Source organism: Lupinus angustifolius, chromosome LG01 (genome assembly GCF_001865875.1).
Source record: "Lupinus angustifolius cultivar Tanjil chromosome LG01, LupAngTanjil_v1.0, whole genome shotgun sequence".
Lineage (NCBI taxonomy): Eukaryota > Viridiplantae > Streptophyta > Magnoliopsida > Fabales > Fabaceae > Lupinus > Lupinus angustifolius.
Genome location: NC_032009.1, coordinates 14,244,919 through 14,262,989, shown reverse-complemented (window position 1 = coordinate 14,262,989; position 18,071 = coordinate 14,244,919). Strand labels below are relative to the sequence as shown.

General features: G+C 35.6%; 1 protein-coding gene across 1 annotated transcript; it reads left to right on the top strand.

Moving 5' to 3' along the window:
* Positions 12,577 to 13,721, top strand: LOC109342353. Its single transcript, XM_019580352.1, has one exon. It carries the CDS (start codon positions 12,591 to 12,593, stop codon positions 13,413 to 13,415), a length of 825 nt encoding a protein of 274 aa, XP_019435897.1. The 5' UTR covers positions 12,577 to 12,590; the 3' UTR covers positions 13,416 to 13,721.

Here is an 18,071-nt window from a genome sequence, read left to right as displayed (position 1 = left end):
TCATCTTATTCATTCCATTCTTTGCTATCTCATGAATAGAAATACAAAGAGAGAATTATAGAAGCACTAGTGGTTGAGTATGGAAAATGTAGTGCCATATAGAGAAGGAAGGAAACTGAGTTCCTAATCATCAAAGAACGCATAAAGGAAAAGCGGAGAGGTGAGAACAAAAACAACCAGAAAGACAACCAGAAAGTGCATAAAGGGAAACACAAATAGAACTAGGTATTCCTTACTCTAATCTTTTATCACATGTGAATGTCATAATGTTAAGGTCCTAAATTAAGAGGTTATTATGGACCATTAAAGGCTCATAAAAGTTTTTAAAAGTCTAACAATTTGTATCAGACCATCATGTTAGGGACATTATAACATTCCTTATGGAATTGAATCATGAATACATTAAATGGAACCAAAAACTTATTTTTACAAAACGAAGTAATTGTGAATTGTTCTCTTTTGGTTAAACTTTGAGTTAATTATTTCAATAAAAGTTGTAACACTTTCCTACTTTTCATAATGTTAGTATCTATCTGAAAATGTGATTATACTTGTATGAAAAATTAATTGTTGATTTTGAAATTAATTACAATTAAAGTTAAGATGCATATTTTGTTCACCCAAAGGTGGATCATTGCATGTAGTTAAGATTATGATGCCATAAGGATAATAAATTAGGTTTGTTCATTAATTTTAACGCATATTTTGATCACCCAAAGGTGGATCATTGCATGTATTTAAATGACATTAAAGTTTTAAACATACTTGTTTGTGCTCGTTTATCCAAAGATAACATGAATGTTTAAAAAATATGATTAATTACTCATTAAATAATAATATTGGGCATTATTAATAAAGGTTTAATGCATTTAAATTTTATCCAAAGATAAATTAAGTGCGTGAATAAAAGTTTGTTTGAATCCATAAATGTTTATTCGAAGCATTAAAATGTGAGCATATCTTATTTCAGTTTCATTCAATACATTTGCCTTAGGCAACAGATGTGTCAAGTTCAATGGACTAAACTATGCTGATTGGTCCGAACAAATCCAGTTCTAATTGAGTGTTATGGAGTTGGACTTAGCCACGATTATGGATAATATACCAACCATAACTCAGACCAGCTCGGAGGCAGACAAGACTCTATATGAGGCTTGGGAACGGTCAAACATGTTTAGTCTTAGCTTGATGAAAATGTCAATCTCTGATAATGTCAAGTCGTCTATGCCTAAGACGAATAATACAAGGGAATTTATGAGAATGATCAATGAGTACTCCCAATCAGACATTACTGATAAGTTTGTAGTGGCAAAACTCATGACAAAGATGACGACCAAGAAGTTTGACTAGTCGCAACCCATTCATGATCACATAACTAGCCTGACAAATCTGGATGCGAAAATGGAAGGCATGAGGATAGAGGTGACAAAAGCATTCTTGGTACAGTTCATCATTAACTTCCTTCTTGATGAGTTTGGCCAATTCTAGGTGAACTATAACACCATAATGGAGAAATGAAATTTTCAGGAAGTAAAGGCCATGCTCGTTCATGAGGAGGGAAGGTTAAAGAAAACTAAGAATGACTCTATTCACTTGTCCATTCAGGAGCCAGGTAGCACCAGCAGATTCAAGCCAAACAATAGGAACAAAGGAAAGGGGAAGGAAAAGATCCCCATTAAAGAAGGAAAAATCCATAAAGAAATGATGTTTTTCTTTTGTAAGAAGAATGAACATTATGAGAAGGATTGTCCTAAAAAGAAGAAATGGTTCGAAAAGAAAGGTAAACATTTTGTTTTCGTTATAGATGAATCGTTTCTAATTCAGGTTCTTAATAATACTTGGTGGTTAGACTCTACTTCCACAACTCATTTGTCACATATTGTGTAGGAAATCATTTCAATCCGAACCCAGGAAACTGAGAAGTTTCTTTACATGGGGAACAAAATGAATGCTCAACTTCATGGAATTGGGACATACAAATTGATCCTAGATAGTGGAAACTATTTAGATCTAGAAAAGAGTCTTTATGTTCCTGAATGTTCCAGGAACTTGGTTTCTGTTGCTGGGTTGGATTGTATAGATTTTAATTTTAGGATTGAGCATTCTGTTTTTAAATTATGTAAACATTTGTACTATTTTGGTTCTGGTACATTAATGAATAATTTATATTACTTCAATCTTGATTTTAAATTTAAGGAATCTTTATTTAATGTTGAACATGATGTTGGTAACAAGCTTAAAGATTTTGATAAGAATTCTGTTTACTTGTGGCATCAAAGATTAGGCCATATATCCAAAGAAAGGATAATGAGGTTAATAAAAGTGAGATTTTACCTCTTTGGATTTTGGCGATTGGGACGTTTGTTTAGATTGTATTAAATGAAAATAAGCTAAACACATATCAAAAAACACAGCCACAAGAAGTAGCAAACTTCTTGAATTGATACACATAGATATATATGGTCCTTTTGATGTTCCATCTTGGGGTGGTGACAAATATTTCATCACTTTTATAGACGATTACTCATGTTATTGTTACATATATTTGTTACATGAAAAATCTCAATCATTGGATGTCCTAAAGGTATTCATTGACGAGGTTGAAAGGCAACTTAAAAAGAAGGTTAAGGTTGTGAGATTTGATAGAGGTGGTGAATATTGGAAAATATAATGAGCATGGATAATGTCTAGGAACATTTGCAAAGTTTCTTGAAAGTTGAGGCATATGTGCTCAATATACTATGCCTTACACACCGCAACAAAATGGTGTGGCTGAAAGGCAGAATCGTACTCTAATGGAAATGGTTCGGTCAATATGAAGTCATTGTGATGTACCTTTATCATTATGGATGTACGCATTAATGATTGTTGCGTATCTGCTAAATATGATTCCCAGTAAGTTCCTAAAACTCCCTATGAGTTTTGGACAATTCTAAAAAGTGGCTCAATGCTATGAAAGAAGAGTTGAAATCAATGGACGATAATAAAGTTTGGGATCTAGTTGAGTTGCTTGAGGGTTCAAAACAAGTTGGCTGTAAATGGGTCTTTAAGACCAAGTGTGACTCGAAAGACAACATTGAAAGATATAAGACTAGACTTGTCACCAAAGGTTTCACTCAAAAAGAGGACATTGATTATAAAAAAACTTTCTCTCTAGTATCTAAGAAAGATTCTTTAAGAATTGTTATGGCTTTGATGACTCATTATGGTTTAGAGCTTCACCAAATGGACGTAAAGACCTCTTTTCTGAATAGTGACTTAAATGAGAAAGTTTATATGAACCAACCCGAAGGGTTCGTGACCATAGTAAAGGAAAATGTAGTGTGTAAATTAAATAAGTCAATATACAGACTAAAACAAGCTTGCGGACAATGATATATAAAGTTTAATGATACCATTACGTCATATGGGTTTGTGGAAAACACTGTTGTAAAATGATTAAAATTCAGAAAACATAAAGGAGAGAGCATAAGAGAAATTGTGTGATTAAATCAGTTTTGATTGAGTAATAATGAACTAGCTAACCCATTTATATAACCAAGGGAAAACATTACAAAAGAGGAGAGTAAAGGAGGTGACGTGAATAATAAGTCACCTCCTCTAAGTAGCACACTAATTCTGTTACAACAGAAAATAAAAAACAGAAAACCTAAATCTGATTCAGTAAAACAGATTAGTTGAATCAGTTTTAATTCAAGAAGATTAAGACTTTAAGTCTTATACTCTAATATACCCCCCTGAAACTAAGGGTGGCTGATTAGTGATGTTAAATAAGTCACTTTAAGTTGCTTTCTTAGTGATAGAAACCTTGCAGTGGCGAAAGGTTTGGTAAGAACATATGCTGTTTGAAACTCAGATGGAATATGTTTATCTAGGAGAGTTTTGGCATGAATTTTGTCTCTCACAAAGAAAAGATCAAGCTCTATGTGCTTGGTCCTGTTGTGGAGAATAGGATTGTGGGCCATAACTGTTGTACTCAGATTATCACACAAAATCAGAGGAGTTTGATGAAGAATATTGAGTTATGAAAGAAGTGACTCAACCCAAATCATCTCCTGAGTAACTAGAGCAAGACTCTTGTATTCAACTTCTGTGCTGAATCTGGACATAGTCTGTTGCTTCTTTGACCACCATGTTATGACATTAGGCCCCATAGAAAGGCAAGCCCCTGACATGGACTTCCTATCATCAGGATCAGTAGCCCAATCTGCATCACATAGGGCTATAAGAGAAATAGGAAGAGAAGGAGCAACAGATGCTGACTTGAGATGAAGGCCACATGTAATTGTCCCTTTAAGATGCCTAAGTATTCTTTTGACTGCCACCCAATGTTGATCTAGAGGATTACTCATGTACTGGCAAACTTTGTTGACACTAAAAGCCAAATCAGGTCTAGTAATAGTTGTATACTAGAGTGCACCAACAACTAACCTGAATGGTGAGTGACCATCACAGGTTTTTGTTCCAGTTTTAGAAAGCTTGCAAGTGCTAGACATAGGATTAATACTAGGCTTGACATTATCCATATTAGCTTTTATAAGCAAATTTTTGCATACTTACTTTGAGAGAGCAATAGAGACCCATTTGGAAGATGTTTTACCTCAATGCCTAGAAAGTAATCCAGCTTTCCTAGACTTTTTAGAGCAAAACTAGAACTGAGTTTGTTGATTAGATGAGAAACCTCTGAATTGGATGAGTCAGTGTTGATGATATCATCAACATATACCAAAACAAACATCTGTAAAGACATAGAGATGAACAAGGAGTTATCACATCTGCTGTTTTTAAACCCTAGTTGCATAAGAGTACCTTTGAGTTTCTCAAACCACTGCCTAGGAGCTTGCTTGAACCTATATAAAGCTTTATGTAGCCTTCATACAGTGGTTTTCTCCCCCACATGAAATCTAGCAGGTTGGGTTATATAAACTTCTTCATTCAACACTCCATTTAGCAAAGCATTGTTTATATCCACTTGTTGAATAGTCCAACTATAGGTTACTGCCAATGTGAGCGGAATTCGAATAGTAACAGGTTTGACTACATGTGAAAATGTTTCATGTAGTCATTTCCTTGTTGTTGATGGAACCCCTTAGCAACCAACCTGCCTTTATATCTGTTGACTGAGCCATCAAGGTTTTCTTTAACTCTGAAAACCCATTTACACCCAATTGCCTTCTTATGAGGTGGAAGAGGAACTAAGGACCAAGTTCCTAACTTAAGAAGAACATCATATTCTTCTTGCATTGAATTTTTCCAAATGGAACTAAGAAGGGCTTCTTTTGCTGTTGAGGGTTTTGTGTGAAACAGACAAGCTAGACTAGGCATAATAGATTTATCAATACCTGACTTTGACCTAGTAACCATGTGATGAGTGGAAAAGGGAACAATAGGTAAATGATTAGATGAAAGGGTTGTAGTGTTTAGAGGCGGGGAGGAATCTGACTCATCTATGGGAGAATTTGAAATAGCAGAAGAAATATTTGACAATTGATCATTAATATCAAGACTGGACAAATTGGAAGACTGACCACTAATGTTGTGTGTTTGACTTGGAAAGTTGTTAAGAGAACCAAAGGAAGATCCAGTTATGATAGAAGGACTAGAATTAGAGTTGGAGGAATTAGAAGAAGATTGATGTGTGTTATTTGAATTTTGGGATGGAAAAACAGATTCATGAATGTGACATCTTTAGAAATGTTAACCTTCCTTCCTTGGACATACACTTGTATCCTTTATGAACTGAAGAATACCCTTGAAAAGTGTATTCAATGGACCTATACTGAAGTTTGTGAGTATTGTAGGGTCTTAGAAAGGGTAAACATACACACCCAAACACTCTTAAAATACTGCAATCAGGCACTTTATCATAGAATAAAAAGAAAGGTGTGTTGTTGTGTAAGGTAGGAGAAGGAAGTCCGTTGATTAAGAAGACAACAGTAGTGAAAGCATATTCCCAAAATATTAAAGGTAGACTAGCATGAGCTAGCAGGGTTAGGCCAGTTTTAACTATGTGTCTATGTTTCTCTCAATAGTACCTTGTTGATGATGTGTATGTGGACAAAAGAGTCTATGATTTATGCCTAATGAGGTTAAAAAGAAAGTAAATGGCCTAAATTGACCCCCCCTCCCCCNNNCCCCCCCCAGTCAATTTGAATAACTTTAATTACTGAATTGAATTGAGTTTGGACAAGTGTGACAAAGTGCTTGAAAACAGTAAAGGTATCTGATTTTTGTTTAAGCAAATATATCCAAGTGTATTTAGTCTTGGCATCAACAATGGAAAGGTAGTATTTGAACCCTGACTCAGATAAAACAGGGGCAGGGCCCCATACATCTAGATGAAGAAGATCAAAGGCCTTAGAGTAAAGACTAGTAGATTTAGGAGCATGTATTCTGTGAGATTTCCCATAACAACAAGCATTGCAAAAATTAAAGATTATTTTATTAGAATGAGAAATTTTACATTGAGACAATACTTTGTTTACAATGGCAGTATGAACATGACCTAATCTACTATGCCAAAGAAAGTAAGTAGAATTGTTTTTGACACTAGAATTAGAACTAGCTAGGGCAGCAGACTGGATCTTAGAGTTTAGTGTAGAACCAGAAGTGTAGTGAGTGGACTTCTTGGAGAAGAGACTAGGAAAATCATATAAGCCATCTGAGGTGAGAGACCCCTTGAGGAGAATAGTTTTAGAATCCTGTAATTTGACAAAACATTCATTAGGATGGAATTCAAACAAGCAGGCATTATCCTTAGCAAACTGAGAAACACTTAAGTTCTTGGTAATAGTCGGGACTAGAAGTAAGTTTTTAAGGGAAAGAGAGATTTGAGGATTAAAATGATAGGGAAAGGAAGTATGACCAGTGTAAGAGATAAAAACGTTAGTACCATTACCCATATAGAGGTGTTCTAGGCCAAATTATTCTGCTGTCTTATGAAGCAGAGTAGGATCTGAAGTAATGTGATTGGTTGCACCAGAATCTGGGAACCATATTGAATTCTTTGAGTCATTGCCCCCAGTACTGATATGCATAACATAAGGATGTGACCCATTCATAGCTTTAGCCTGAGAATGCGAGAGATTAGGTATGTTGCCATAGAAAGATGAGTGAGGAGGAGTAGCAGGATTGTTATCAAGAAGATTAAGACTTTAAGTCTTAGACTCTAATAACGGGTGTATCTACATAAAAGTTAGTGGAAGTAAGTTTATAATGTTAGTCCTATATGTTGATGACATCCTGCTTGCTGCAAATGATAAAAGATTATTACATGATGTAAAGCAGTTTCTCTCTAATAATTTTGAAATGAAGATATGGGTGAGATATCCTATGTGACAGGAATAGAAATATTTCGTGATAAATCACAAGGATTATTATGATTGTCTCAGAAAGGATATATCAATAAGGTATTAAAGAGATTCAAAATGGAAAAGTATTCCGTATGGATAGTTCCAATCCAGAAAGGGGACAAATTCAGTGAAAAACAATGTCCAAGGAATGATTTGGAATGTAAGGAAATGAAGTCAATTCCCTATTGTTAGGTATCAATGGACAAAACACACCTAAAAGGGGTTGAATAGGTGTAGCGGAGCTCAAGTTCTGCTTTTTGGGTTTTTGTACACTTGCTGAAAAATGCTCAGTTAATCGATTAAGCACTACTCATAATCGATTAAACACACTAAAAACCGAATGCAGAAAATCTTGTTTAACAACTCTCTTGTACAACAAGTTACGAGAAATCAAACAATGGTATAACATATATTTTTACACAGAATTAAACTAATTATAGCACAGAACCAATATACAAATTATCATGTTATATCATACGATATTACAACTTGAAATGTAAAAGAGAAAGGGATAGAAAAGATTGCATAAGGATTTTATCCTGGTTCGTTTTACAGTCCATTGCAAAACTACATCCAGGTCTCCCCTTATGATAGTGGGAGATTTTATTCTTCACTATAGAACACAATGTATATTTACATACACGCTTCCAATTACAAGTCTCAAACGCTCCTTTCTTGAAACCCAAAGAACTTCGTCACCCTTGGTTTGACATTTCCTAAAATCGCCTCCCAAGAAAATCTTTCTTACTGCGATTCGGCCCCAACCAAGGTATCGCTATTTTTCCCAAGACCTCCAAATCTTTATGAAGAACACCGTACCTAACCGCACCTAGGATTTTCCTAATCCTTGAATTACAATGCTTTGAACTATAAATGAGTACTTAATACTTTGATTTTACAATAAAGATCAAAGACTAAAACCTAAGCAAGAACTCACAAGACTTCCTAGTCTAATATGAATGTACATGCATGAGATTTCTGAAATTATGCAATCATTAAAAACTATCTCTTTTCTTTCCAAGAAACACAAGAATGATGCAAGAAAGATTTTCAAAGAAAATGCAATATGAATATGAAACTTAAAGCCTTAGCATTATCTAATCTTTCTCCTAATGCAACATGCAATATGTTCTCCTAGATATGACAGCGAGTAACTCGAAAATATGCAAAGAAAATGATGTTAAAATGTATGGATTCTTATGCCACATATGTTGAGATTTCAGTTTAAATAGAAAACTGTCTAAAGTCCCAGTTAACCGATTAAGTACCCATTTAATCGATTAACGGGTTGTGGAAAATAATTATTTTCAGTTTTCAATTTTCTGTTGAAACTGTGATTCTGTTAATCAATTAACACTATTCATAATCGATTAAACAATGCTTGTTAATGGATTAACATAATTTATAATCCATTAAACAGTGTAAAATCAGATGGTGAACTACCTGTATGATATATGCTCATATAATACATCATTTCCAAATATAATACATTTAATGCACAAAATCAATATATTCAAATGCATGAACCTAATTATCATATATTTCTAGATGATGTATCATTTTAGTGAATTAATTACTTTATTAAGTCTTATGAGACTCACATCTAGGTTTACATAACCTTGACTCAATATCTATGACAAACATCTTAGACTTCTAAAAAGATAATAAAAAATTATAACCTAAGTCTAATAAGTCACCACTTGAGTCCTCCGCATGTTGTTTGTTGAGTGATCTTCAAGCTTGTCTTCATGTTTTTCTTCATCAAAACATAGATCAATCTCCAATGGTGCACTTCACTTTCACCTATACATCAGTAGTTGGAAGTTTAATGTATGCTCAGATATGCACTTATCCGGATATCGACTTTGCTTTTGGAATGTTAGGCCGATATCAAGTAACCCCAGAATGGACCATTGGAAGGCTGCAAAAAAGGTTCTCATATATTTGCAAGGCACTAAGGATCACATATAGAAGGTTAAATCACTTTGAGGTGATTGATTATTCAGATTCAGACTATGCAGGATTGGTGGACTCAAGGAAATCTACATTTGGGTATGTTTTCCTAATGAGTGGAGGAGCCATTTCATGGAGAAGTGATAAACAATCTGTAATTGCTACGTCCACCATGGAGGCTGAGTTTGTGGCATGCTTTGAGGCCACAAATCATGCACTATGACTGCGAAACTTTACTTCAGGGCTTGACATTATAGACAGTGTAGCTAGGCCGCTGAAGCTTTATTATGATAATTCTGCAGTTGTATTCTTCTCTAAGAATGATAGATATTCGAGAGGTGCCAAATATATGGATTTAAAGTTCCTGTCAGTTAAAGAAGAAGTATGGAATGAGAAAATGTCTATATAGCATATTGGTACCTATCTAATGGTAGCGGATCCGTTAACTAAGGGATTGCCGCCCAAAATTTACATTGGTCATGTAGAAAGGATAAGCATTATATTATAGATAAGTCCTTGTTAATGTGATATTACATGATGTATATATACATTTATAGATGTTTGCTTATCACTGTATGACACATTTGAATTCGATGAAAGTTTCATTTCCGTAATTAAAGTTTAAGTTATTCATATTAAAGAAAGTATTTGTATGGTTTTAATGAGATAACTTTGGGAGTTTTCGAAAGGCGAATGAAGACTCAAATTAAAGTTGGTTGAGTTGAGTTGGTTGTGATACATGGAAGGGATCAGATTGCCTCATATAATTGGTGACCGCCATGATTCAACTATTTTAATTCAATTAAGGATGATGATTTTTAAGGTTAAATTAAAGCGCGCAATTAAAGTCATAAATGTTCAAGTCATCACATGGACCAATTGGGAGATTGTTAGATTAATTCTAATTAGTGGTCCATGTTATTGGAAGTTACTAGTTTGAATGAAAGTGCCTAATGTGATGATGACTGGCAATTGATGGATCAAACTAGTGGGTTGTTGTTAACTCCCTCCCCTCTTACTTCATGGGTAGTTACCGTTAAAGTAGATGAGTTACTTTCTCCAATAACTCATCATAAACTCTTCTATAAATAGAGACACTCATGCATTGTAAAAGCATCCCATTCATTCCATTCTTTGCTATCTCATGGATAGAAATACAAAGAGAGAATTATAGAAGCGCTAGTGGTTGAGTGAGGAAAGTGTAGTGCCATATAGAAAATGAAGGATACTAAGTTCCTAATCATCATGGAACGCATAAAGGGAAGGCATATATATGAGAATAAAAACAACCAGAAAGGCAACCAGAAAGTACATAAAGGGAAATGCAATTGGAATCAGATATTCCTTACTCTATTTTTTTATCACATGTGAATGTCATAATGTTAAGGTCCTAAATTAAGGGGTTCTTATGAACAATTAAAGGTTCATAAAAGTTTTTAGAAGTCTAGTAGGTTCTTCAGGATCTAATTAGTAACTATCAAGGAAGTACAAGATATTCAATTTATTTTTTTCCATACTAAATAGCAATCCCCTCCTATAAAAGTAGTGCATTTTTTTTACCTAAGGTCTGTGTGCCAATTGTATGTTGGTGGGGAAGAAAGAGAAATAGAAGGTTTTAGAATCATCTCACAAATGTATTTTATGACCCTGAAGCCTTTCCTTTTTATTCGTTCCTTTTCTTCTCCTCCAAACTCGCAAAATGAACCTAAAGGATCTGTTTGTGAGTTAAATTTAGAGGGAAATAGAAGATTTCAAAACTATCTCACCAATATATTTTATGACTCTCAAATATTTCTTTTCTTTGTATATCTATTCATTGGTTGCTGATGGGAGACATCACACATGCATGTGAAATTATTGTAGTACAAAGTCTGAGGTAAAGCAATGTACTTCAATGCATCAGTCTGAGATGAATGCAAATGCAGCATGGTATTTTAAATGGAAAATAAAATTCTTATGATTCTAAACTAATTGCATTTTTGTTATACCATTTTAAGCTAAAATGCACATATGCACATCAACACGAAGAAATTCTTTCTGCCCTTCACGGTAACCATACCAAAATGATGAACTGATGCAGCTATAATGGGGTGGAAAACAGAAAGGTCCACACAACATAAGGGTCTGAGATGTCAATTACCGGATCCACAAATAGAATAGAAGAACTTAAAGTCTGTTTGCGAGTTGAGTTTTAGAGGAGAATGAATGAAAAAACTTCAGAGCCATTTCACAAGTATATTTCATGGATTTCTAGTCTTCCCTTCTCCTCAACTAATCAACTTGCAAACAGATTCTTAGTGACTCCATTCCTGTCATGGTCCAATAGGTTGGTAGAGGGACCCCACTTTAGTGAACTGTACAGAAGGATTAGTCTCTACTTTCCATTAAAGGACACCCTTAGTGTACACCAAGAAAAAAATAGTTTCTTACAGTGGGGTTTTTTGAACAACCTGAATCTAACGATTGATTTTACAACAAATCAATCATTTTTATCTTTCTTATTTTTCATCTTTTATCTCTACAAGTATTTTTAGAATGAGGTTTAAAAATCAAAATACAACTTAAAGTTGTCCAAATTTGGTAGTAAACAAAACATTATTGCCTAATTTAACATAAGAAAGGGGAATTACATCTGCTATATATTTTTGTTCCACCAATCATGGAACTTCTCTTCTTTTTTTCCTTTCATTCTGCATCTGCAACCTTCTTCTCTGTTTTTAACCTTTTTCTTTTGCTTTTCACTCTAAATTTCTAACCTTGGTTTTACTTCCATTCACGTTCATTCTTATAATGAGATAAAGCTATAAAAAAATATCTTGAAACTTTACAAGTGTCTGAAATTTCATATTCTGAGAATGAATAACATCATTTATCTTTCAAGTTCATGCTCCTTTTTCTGTGAAATCTGTTACCACGTGGAAGGGTCTTTTCAACAAACCTGTGAGTCGTGACCACGTTAAAGGAAGACCTTCCTTTTAATGATTTTCACGAGATACCTGCAAATCGAGCTGCTACTATTTGTTCCACTCAACTAACATTATGTATTATCCGAGAGCATATATGTTGTTTCACAAAGTGTCATTTCACGTGTCACTTTAATATAATTGGCAAGAAAAATATTAAATTATTAAACTTTTGACTAAAATATATAGTTTTTAACCAATCACAACAAATAACACATAAAATTGTACACTTTTTAGGACCGTGGATATGATGCTGTCCTCTCTAATACCATTTTTTACTCATTTATTTTAGATGTTCACTCTAGTTATTGAAAGTTCTTATATGGAAAAAGGAAGAGAAGGACTTTTGAAAACTATGGATTTGAAACGTCCTAGAAAGTTAAACTTAAATGCACCTCTTCTATCAACAAGGCGTCCTGCTTTTTCTGTTGTTGCAGCTACATCATGTTCATCAAATTCACTTAGCATTGTCCAAAACGTTGATGACAGAGTTCCATTTTCTTGGGAGCAAGCACCGGGCAAGCCGAAAGATACTATTATAGACAGGATTGATAGCACAAAAGATGGAGGCACGCCGCGTCCAAAGCTACCTCCTTGCCTTTGCCTACCACCAAAAGAAGCAGCATATGAAGCTGGTGTGCATAATAGTGATCAGGCATTTCATGATCCAGATGATGACTATAAAGACGATATATTCTCGGATGCTATGGATGTTTTCTCTCTGTCAGAGGCATTAGATATTGTGCAAAAGAAATCGGAGAATGTTCGTAGCGAAAACAATGATGGTTTAAGATTAAAGCTTGCTGAGTCTAATGGCTATCAATCTCCAACTTATATGATCAACCGTTTTCTTCCTGATGCAACTGCTCTTGCTGCTTCATCTGTGTTGCACTTTCCATGTAAATTGGACAAGGAAGTTTGTGACACTTGTAGCTATCATGAGTGTTATCTTTCGGGGTCGGGTAGGCATTCATATACTTCTGCTTCTACAAAGGGTTGTGGCCTCGAAGTTCTCTTCCCTTGGCGAATGAAGCATAAGCTTTGTGCTACCAAGTGTCCTGTCCTGCCATTCTCTACGAATTTGCCGAAGCATCAGCGCAGCGCGAAACAGAAGAAACATCATCGTTCATTAGCCCATATGCCTTGAACAAAGGAAAAGAAGTATTGGAGAGGCAAATTGTTATTTTTACAGTGACATTAAAGGGTAAAAATGTATATTTGATGGGTAAAGTGTTCTTTAGTTCGGCCATTTTTTCCTTTATTATACACACTACTACTCTTTTTATATGTGGATATATTACTTTAGCTATGCAGTTGTTGTATTCCAAATCTTAATCAGCTCAATGTTTTCATGAAAACTTTTTTGTGTTCCGTTTGAATTCATTTCATGTTGCCATTTAGGAATTAAGAATATTGCTGTATTTGTGTAGAAATAAATGAAAAGAGAAAAAGTGTTACGTTTCATACACAGTGATGTTTTTGGTTCATAAGCAAACCAGTTGATTAATTCTATCTAGATTAGTACTTCAAAACTTTAATCAACAGCATATTATTTATAAATGTTGATTCATCACAGCTTTTCACCACATGACTTTAAATGAAAATTGATTTTATCAGTTGTAAATAGCATATGGCACTAGCTGATTGCAAGGGTTTATGTTTAAACAAAAATGTATAGATGATTAGGTGGTAAGTAAAATTTCTGTTTTTTTATATAACAAAGGATATCCTACCACCAATGGTCAAGGGAACTAATTCCTTGCAGAGGTATGTGACTGCCCCTCATAATAAATGTCGTTTTTAAGAATTACACATTTGCTTGATATGATATGTAAGGATCTCATGGGTTTTCTTGACTTATTTCTTTAACATTATAACTCCATCTAAACAGAGATGTGATAGTCTAATTGGATCATTGAAATTATCATTTTCCGAGCTTAGTGTCAGGAAATAATGTATAGTGAGTATAACCAAAATATTTTCATGGAGTCAAGACACATTTTGTATCCAACGACTCCAAGAAGCAATCAAACAACGATTATCAATATCAAGCCCGCATAAACAACTATCAACACCAACAATCAAGAACCTCGAACAACACATATAACGCTACCACTCAAAATTGGGGATATATGTCTCAAGATAAGAGAATGGTGTAATCTTGTCTCCATGCCGTATGCAGACATATTCACATACCTCACGGGGCAAAGGATTATAGCTCCAATTCCGGAAAGAATTTCCAAAAATCAAGGGCCATGGTTATACCCCATTGTCTCCTGTGCATACCACTTTGGAATTGTGGGGCATTCCATAGAGAATTGCATAGCCTTGAAATTGAAGGTAAACACCTCATCGACTCAAAATGGCTCAACTTTAGACAACCGGCGCCAAACGTCAATAATAATCCCATGCCAAATCACGGGAACCATGAAGTAAATGATGTTGAAGAGGTCTGGGAGGAATCTTTCCTAAAAGATGTGTTTAAAATATGCACCCCAATGAAAGTTATCTTCAAGGAAATGTGCAACTAGGGTATAATTGAGGTGTTAAAAGAAACTGAAGAGAGTGAAGAATGTCTCGAGATGCAGGGTTTAGCAGGCCATGTGATTGAAGATTGTGCTGAATTTGAAATTTTGTTACAAAAAATGATGGATACCGCATTGGTGGTTATGGGGAGAAGATCTGCATGCCCAAAAATCAATGTAGTGAGAGACAATGAAGATATAACAACATTCATCCCAACATTGGTTCGATTCAAACTAGTGTTGAATATTCCAAGGGGTATATCACTAGATCTGCCTCAACCACACTGGTTCCCATACCTCACAGAAATGGAGCTCATAGTAACAAACATACCTCACCCATTTCCATATGAATTGGACAGAGCAGTGCCTTGGAGGTATGGCAGAGAGGTCATCACACCACCAGAATATGCATTAGAGGTAACCAATGTTGTTGGAGTCAGTAGAATTACATGGAGTGGTAGAGTCTATGGACCTCCATAGAAAAGAAAAAACACAGTCACCATCTATAAGATGAAGGAGAAGGTCGATGCTCCAACCATCCCTAAAATTGGCCAAGAAGGATCGCCCATGGATGAGTTGAAAGATGGTCAAGATATTTCTAATGAGCAAGCTAATGAATTCCTGAATTTTATAAAGCAAAACAAATATAAGGTGGTTGATCAGCTAAGGCGCACACCTGCTAGAATATCCATACTTTCGTTGCTAATGGATTCAGAGCCTCACAGGAATGTGCTACATAAAAGTTTAAATCATACCCATGTCAGTCAAGACATAACTATAGATAGTTTGGGTGGTATCGTGAATAACATTGTTGTTGACAATTTTATATCCTTTAGCGATCAGGAAATACCTCGCGAAGGGAATGGCCACATCAACACTCTCCACATTTCTGTCATGTTCCAAGACTGTGTGATTGGAAAAGTCCTCATAGATAATGGTTCATCTTTGAATGTGATGACTAAGAGAGCATTGTCTAGGCTCCCTATCAACTACTCACATATGAGGTTGAGCGCTATGATCGTTAAGGCGTTTGATGGGTCTAAGAGAGAGGTCATGGGAGAAATTGAATTGGCCATATAAATTGGGCATTGTATTTTCCAGATTTTATTCCAAGTGATGGACATAAACCCAACATAAAGTTGTTTGTTGGGCAGACCATGGATCCATGTTGCAGGAGCAGTTCCTTCAACCTTGCATCAACGAGTAAAATTCATCATTAATGGCTAATTATTGATAATAATGGGTGAAGAAGATATCTAGGGCTTTTGATACCCTGTATATTGAAACACCCGAGGAAGCACTCAAAACCTCATTCCTGACTTTGAAAATTGCTAACACCACCTTTGTAGAAGAAGCACCGATGATAGGGTCACATCTATCTAAAGCAGCCTTAACGATGATTTGGAAAGAATACCAGCCAAGGAAAGGCCTGGGAAAATATGGGCCGAGAGTAGAAGACAGTGATACCTCTAGCAAACAAGGGTCGCTTCGGTCTGGGCTATAACCCAACCAGAGCCGACAAGGCAAGGATAGCGGAGGAGACAAAAGGGAAGAAGTGGACCCCCATTGGGCAATTTGAGTACAATAAGGCAAATTTCCCTATTCCATATATCAAGCGAAGTTTCGTCAGCGTAGGGTTTGAGTCTCAAGGATCAGTCTCCATGATTGAAGAGGAATGCTCAAGTCAGTTAGAGGATTATGTATTCCAGTGCACCCTAGGCACCGCTTTCACCAACTAGGTTGAAGTCGAAGCACCATCATTAGTCTTCTAGGAAGACAAGTAATCTAGTGTTGTACTCCATTAGCCATTCATAGGGCTCTTGGATGTTGTTGTTTCATTGTTTATGATTGAATTTTCATTTTTCATTATGTACTAGTACAATTTCAATGAATCAATCCATGCATTTGCAATTTTCTCATCATATAGAAACTTATTGTACGAACATAAGTCTTTCTGTTTATATTTTTGTTTTCACCCTTTATTTATCATTTATTTTCTTTCCACAAAAACAAAAAAAAAATGACCAATAAATCGGCAAAGAAAAAGTCAACATAAAAACTAACATTGTCCTACTGTAATGCAGATTTGAAAGTGAGTCCGAAAATAATGACCATGTTAATAATCATTCATTCAACTTTGATCACCCTATAAACTTGGTAGGAGATGAAGATAATGAGGATGATTGGGAAGCATCTCTTGAGTTATTGAGATTGGTTGAATAGGAGGGCAGAGAGATTGAACCCCATGATGAGCCTATCGAGCTAGTAAATCTAGGGACAGATGATGACATGAAAGACACCAAAGTAGGCACTTTGATGGACCCAAGTGAAAGGAACAAGCTAATCAAATTACTACATGAGTATAAGGACATCTTCACTTGGCCCTATAGCGACATGTCGGGTCTGCATCGTAGTATAGTGGAGCACAAATTACCTCTGAAACGCGAGTCTTTACCGGTCAAGCAGAAAATTAGAATAATGAAGCCAAGCCTCTCTCTTAGGGTGAAAGACGAAATCCAAAAGTGGTTAGCATCTAGATTCATAAATGTTGCGGAGAACCCCAAATAGGTGGAAAATGTGGTCACTGTACCAAAGAATGGGGGAAACTTCAAATATGCATTGACTATCGGGATCTCAACAAGGCGAACCCAAAATATTATTTTCCAGTACCCCACATAGATGTACTGGTGGACGACATGACAAACCATGCATTATCCTTGTTCATGGATGGATATTCTAGTTACCACCAAATCAAAATGGCAGAAGAGGATGTAGAGAAGACCCCTTTCATCACAATGTGGGGGACCTATTGCTATCAGGTTATGCCATTTGGTCTAAGAAATGTTATAGTCATATACCAGCGTGCCATGGTTGCTCCTTTCCATGACATGATGCATAAAGAATTGGAAGTCTATGTTGATGACATAATATGCAAATGAACAATTGGAGGGGAGCATATGGGAAACCTGTAGAAGTTGTTCAAAAGATTACGAGATTATAACCTCAAACTAAATCCCGCCAAGTGCAGTTTCGGGGTCAAGTCAGGTCTAGTTCTCAGCTTTATAGTCAGTCAGAAGGGCATTGAGGTCGATCCGGAAAAAGTGAAAGCTATCACTCATATACCTCCTCCGAGAACAGAAAAAGAAGTCAGAGGCTTCATGGGTCGGTTGAACTACATTTCCAGATTCATATCATTGTTGACAGCTAACTTTGAGCCCATCTTGAAGCTCCTACGGAAGAACCAGATCGTCAAGTGGAATGAAGAATGTCAAGATGCT

Excerpts from the sequence above, each read along its gene's own strand:
- LOC109342353 (XM_019580352.1), top strand. The coding sequence starts at position 12,591 with ATGGAAAAAGGAAGAGAAGGACTTTTGAAAACTATGGATTTGAAACGT.